Source organism: Stigmatopora argus, chromosome 13 (genome assembly GCF_051989625.1).
Source record: "Stigmatopora argus isolate UIUO_Sarg chromosome 13, RoL_Sarg_1.0, whole genome shotgun sequence".
Taxonomy (NCBI): domain Eukaryota; kingdom Metazoa; phylum Chordata; class Actinopteri; order Syngnathiformes; family Syngnathidae; genus Stigmatopora; species Stigmatopora argus.
In genome coordinates, this window is record NC_135399.1 from 8,540,110 (window position 1) to 8,546,109 (window position 6,000).

Genomic DNA, 6,000 nt, shown 5'->3' on the forward strand with positions numbered 1-6,000 from the left:
ATACTTGTGATGATTTACTGCCAAGTCCTCCCAGTTCAAATAGATTGGACGTCTATAACCATCAATAATTTAATGACAAACTTGCATTAGTAGTCAATTCAAAAATGTGTTGCATTGGTCATTGGTGTAAAACTAAACACTGACATCATCCTGCTCTCCAATCAAAACAACAAAATTGCTGTTTTGTTTCCCTCCCTGCTGGGATAAACACAAGCACTGTTTAATGTGTTTTCTTCACACCTATGATTGCAAGCCGTTATTTTTGAAGCTAATGGGACAAGGTGTCAAAAATATTGTTGCCGGAAAGCCCGAAGGACCTCGTCCGGGGAGATGCCTTGGCACACTGGAAAACACATTTTTCAGAAACTCAAGGATCAATAACAGCTGATACTTTGGGGAAAAAGAATAACATTTGACAACCAAGAAACATCTGTATACTCGCATGAATCAAGTCTCCTGGGAGTGAACATGATGTACAAAACTTGGACTGCGTGGGAAGCGCAAAGAGAGCCATCCAATATGTTTAGATTACAAAACTAAACAAAAAAAGAATTAAAAACTAAAAAACCTAATTGTCTAAATCACTTTTTCCCCAACCTTTTTTGAGCTACGGCACATTTTTTGCAGTGGAAAAATGTCAAGCCACACCATCATCTAAAAATCTTATTTAAAAATGTTGCCTATATTAATATACATTCATTTATTATCAATTAATAAACCATACTTCTCCAACCCCCAGGCCATGGCTCAGCACCAATCCACTGGTCATTTGGTAACGGGCCGCAGAACAAGAAGAAAAAAACTTGCATTGTTACTTTATTTTTTTCCCAAAAAAAAAAAAAATGATATTAAAAAATGCTGGATTCTCTTTTTACATCCATCTATGTCACATAGATCAAGATCAAGAAGCTTGGAAAGTGTCAAACCACGTTTTTGCTGAAACTACTACTGCATTTTCAATTTCGCCCTTCTTGACATAAAAAAAGTTGTGATAATAATTAATCAACGCTATTGTGCTCGGTAATCGTTTCGTTTGCCGTAACGTTGCGTTCCCCGCGTCTGTCTCCAGCCGATGATCTTTCACAGCAGACCATTTATTGATGTAGTGAAACACTGTTAACCCTTGGTTGCACAATCTATGATTTTCTTTTAACCATTACAGGACACTCATTTAACTCATTGGCTGCCATCTACGGTGACATCACTTTAGTCCTGTCCTGTAAGGTGCAACACTAAAGGAAAAATAAATAGAAATTTATTTTCTGAACCGTTTATCCTCATAAGGGTCGTTGGGGTGCTGGAGCTTATCCCAGCTAACTATCGTCACTAGGGGGCGACACCTTGAATCGGTGGCCAGTCAATAGCAGGAGACACAACCATTCACGCTCACATTCATACCTAGGGGCAATTTAGAGTTTCCATCCAGTCTACCCTGCATGTTTTTGGAATGTGGAAGGAAACCGGAGTACCCGGAGAAAACCCACATGAGGAGAACTGACCTAGGATAGAACCCTCAACCTCAGAAAAGTAAGGCCAATGCGCTAACCACTTGGTATTGTTCCTTCACCCCCCGCGACAATAACTCGTATTGAAAATGAATGAATGAAATACCCTGAAATAATTTGTTTGCCGGCCAATGTCAAAATGGTCCACGGACCTTTCCCGGTCCACTGACCGGACGTTGGGGACCCCTACTCTTTTGAAACCGTTAATTAATAATTGTCTTGAGTTTGGCTCAGAATATTTCTCAATAAAAACATTTCAAGTGGCGTTAAATTTGTATTGAGTTGGAAAACATTGTTGTCGCTCAAGAGCTGTCGTCATGACATCATACTTTGCAAACAACCCAATCCCGTTTTCTCAGGGGCGGTCCCACAAGCCATAAATGAAGCAGACCTTCCGAGTAGCAGGCGGCAGCTTCTTGATGGAGAGCGCGAACCAATCAGAGCTCTGCTTTCCACAGCTGGCCAACTTGTCCTGCAAGAGGTCCTCGTCCAGCCTTTCTGGAGTCGAACCGTTGATGGTTCTGGTGGCCTCCATCTGCATCCTTACCGTGCTGCTCAACCTCCTCGTGGTCGTCGCCATCTCCCATTTCAGGCACATGTTCTTAACCCAGACTCGTAGCTCTGTGTCACACGGCTTGCTTGTTTGTCACCGGGACATCCATGTTAATGTTTACCTGTGTTTCTTTCCCCCTCATCCAGTTGAGAACATGTCTTGTCTTTCATGTCCTTTTCTCTCTTGGCCTGCAGGCAACTCCACACACCCACCAACCTCCTCCTCCTCTCCCTCGCCGTCACCGACATCCTCGTAGGTCTTCTGATGATCCCGGCGACGATCTATTCCTCGACATCCTGCTGGTTCGTCGGGGATTTTCTTTGCTGTTTGTTCATTCTCATGTTGGTTTTGGTAATGAGCGCCTCGGTGGGAAACATGGTGTTGATTTCAGCGGACCGTTACGTGGCCATTTGCAAACCTCTGCATTACAACGTCAAAATCACTTGGAAAAGAATTCAAGTTTGCGTTTCTCTATGCTGGTTCTTGTCTCTCCTCTACTGTTGTATCATTTTGAATGACCAACTTGTGCATCCGGGAAAGCTCAACTCGTGCTATGGGGAGTGTGTTATTAAGACTGAGCTTACGGGTATGATTTTTGATGTGCTTTTGACCTTCGCCCTTCCGCTCTCTATCATCGTCACGCTGTATACGAGAGTGTTTGTAGTAGCCGTGTCTCAGGCTCGAGCCATGCGCTCTCAAGTCACGGGTGGCAAAGTACGACGGGATTTGGCCTCGTTCCGCGCCAAGAAATCCGAGTTGAAGGCCGCCAGGTCTCTCGGTATTCTCATTCTGGTCTTCCTCCTCTGTTTCTCTCCGTATTATGTCTCCTCTTTCATAGAGGGCGATACATTGTTATCCCAGTTCAAACAGATTTTTCTTCATTTGTATTCTTTCAACTCGTGTGCCAACCCTATAATTTATGCCTTGTTTTACCCGTGGTTCAGAAAAGCTGTTCGGCTCATTGTCACGCTGCAAATATTCCGGCCCGGCTCCCGTGAGACGAAAGTGTCGTAGATTTGCTTCTAGACGGACGGCTACATCACATGTGGTGTCTCTCTATATATGCTTTTTTAAAATCATTTCATCCCATAATCCCGCAATGCATTTTTTTGTCTCTCTCTGTGTTCTAATTTGATGTTTATTTTGAAAAAATAATTCATCCCATACTCCTGCAATGCATATTTTGTCTCTCTCTGTGTTTATTTTATTTTTAAGAGGCATGACTCTCCAACTGTGTGTAAATGAGCTTGAAAAATTAATCATTTTAGTGTCGGGCAGGCAGTAACCTTGTCATATTAGTAGTTATAACAGTAAAATTTAAGAAATAAATCAACACTATGCTATTGTTATTACTTTTTCAAATGTGCCCCACTGCGTGCTCCACAAATGTCCGGGTGTTTCATTCAAGGATAACAGACACATTCAATTTGAAGCACTACGACAATGTTTAATAAGTAGTTTTGCTGCTGTACTATTTACAATATAGAAATAAACTGTGCATCAATGTACACTTAACCTCTGTCTGTCATTTTCAACTGAAACTTTACTATAATCCTATTTCACTGGCACATAAGAGTGAAATTGAGACTTTTTTAAACATCCTATTCATTGATACATTCATAATTCTAAAAAATATATAAAAATACAGCTTCTTGACACTTAAAAGAATGTATATGGATAGCTTTCAACACCGCTTATCCTTGTCAAGCAGGCCGGGTGCCGAAGCCCAAAAAAATGTATATATAAGTTACTTAATTATTGATTAAGACCAGACATGGCCGTGATAATCGAAAAACCGCAAAGTAGGATTACCCTTATTATTACTATTATACTACACATGTTTTTGCACCTATACAAAAATACAAGCACACAAGTACAATTATCAAGAAGTGTATTTATTAAATGTTACAGTTAGAGGCATATGAAAAGACTGTAAGCGGTGATTGTTCACTGCCAGCTTCTTCCAGTTCAAATGGATTGGACGTCTATTGCAGTCAGTGGGGGCAAATGAGTTATGAAAATGGATTAGGAAAAGTGAAATAATGATGGAATTTTTGACTATGTCAATTGATTGGAAATGCAAAATGAACATGAGCATGACAAAACATTTTCTTTTGTAAATTTTTGTTTGACTGACTTTGACTGTTTTGGCAGCACCCATGGGTGCTTCAGCACCACTTCCTAATTTTGACTTTAAAATGACCCTGCCCCCAATTTTTTTTTTTGCACACATACACACTCGGTCAAAAAATTTCAATGCATTTACTTTTTCTACTGAATAGAGAATTGTGTGTATGTTGTATGATGTTATACATAAAAGTTTGATATTGAAAAGGCAGCACTGAAAACTTTTATTAATATAAAAAATAAAGTTATATTTAGGATTTCATAACATTTTTAGTGTCAATAATATTGTAATGCTAGTAGTATTTTTGCATCCATCTGAACTTTCAATTTTAGATCAACTCATCTGTTTTATTGAAATAACTTATGGCCAATTTGTAATGTTTTCTTATGTGTTTATCACAACTCTCTGTTTTGGGGATTTAGGTAAACTATTGCTGTTTGCAATTCTGTTATTATTAAAAATGTGCATCCGCAAAAAAGAGTTTGGAACTTCAAAATCCTAAATTTATTGATGCAATCAAATTAGGAGCCATTTATATTCTGACTATAACGCTAGAGAGCAGCATTGCGCCATTTTCTATAGGAAATCAGCCAATTAGTTCTCCATTGAAAGTTTCTGGAAGCAATATCTACATTTTGTAAAACCTACATGTATTCCACTGCTAGTTAATAAAGAACTAAACATGTCAGAAACCAACTTTTTTTTATTGATGAAATAAATTTGGTACATTGTACATCCTCTTAAAACAAGGCTACCATTAAAACAAAGAAAAAAATCCCCACATCTAAACAAGTGTATACCGTATTTTCTGGACTATAAGCGACTCATAAAGTGCAACACTTTTTTTTTCATAGTTTGGTCAGGCCTCCAACGACTACTTAAGTGCAACTTATATGTTTTTTCTCTCTCTTTACTTTAAATTATATTTGTTCTTGCTTTCAAATCAAGTAAAAAAATGCTCCCCTTAAATGAGACTTATACTCCAATACGACCTAGCTATATATACTTTTTCCTCTTAATTGTGCATCATTTGGCTGGTGCAACTTATATGTTTTTATATAAAATTGAACCGACTCATAGCAATATTTTCCCACAATATTATGCTCAAGTACATCCAAACATTTGTAATTTTTTTCCCCAGTTGTGATTGTCAAAATACGTTTACATAATCTCCGCTCAGGAACCCAACTTTCTCAAGTCTGAAATTGACAGACACATGTAGGTCCCATATGGCAAGAGTACTTTTTTTTAACACATATTGTAGACATACTGCAATACAGACAGCGTGTACATCTGGCCTAGCTTTATTGCCAAGATTTCTTTCCGTCTTTTTCTCATTCTTTCTTTCACGCACACACGTGCTTAATTGCTTCCTATTTTGCACTAAGTAGGTTGCTACATTCATTTAAATGTGGGAAAGCTGTCAGTCCGAGTCTCAACTCGAGAGACGTAAAAATCATTTAATCGCAAAATGCAGTCAGTTTAATCATGCTTTGTCGCAATGGGCTGCAAAGTTCTTTGTTTTCACTTTTTTGTGTGTGTCTTGCACTTTTTTTTAAAACTTTATCTTGCACTACTTACTTTCCCTGAAATGTGAAACATGAAGCTACCCAACATCTAACTTAATAATAAAGGAAAACAAGAGCTTTCCCAGCAGTACTTTTTCCAAATTGATGAATTTGGTTGAATGGGAAACTAATTGTCCTGCTGGGAGTCACACAGCCAAGCTAAGTTTTCCCAGTCTGGTTGGAAGTGCCATATAAACACTTGAGGTCATGCAGTATTCATGAGCATATAGTTTATTGTCTTGTGGA

The 6,000-nt window shown here is 38.6% G+C and overlaps 1 protein-coding gene across 1 annotated transcript; it reads left to right on the forward strand.

Annotated features, from left to right (window-relative positions):
- The first annotated feature begins 1,924 nt into the window (after nucleotides 1–1,924).
- On the forward strand, nucleotides 1,925–3,429 carry LOC144086884 (trace amine-associated receptor 13c-like). The gene is made up of 2 exons (XM_077617047.1): nucleotides 1,925–2,097; nucleotides 2,253–3,429. Exons 1-2 carry the CDS (start codon nucleotides 1,925–1,927, stop codon nucleotides 3,070–3,072), a joined length of 993 nt encoding a protein of 330 aa, XP_077473173.1. The 3' UTR covers nucleotides 3,073–3,429.
- Nucleotides 3,430–6,000: the final 2,571 nt, after the last annotated feature.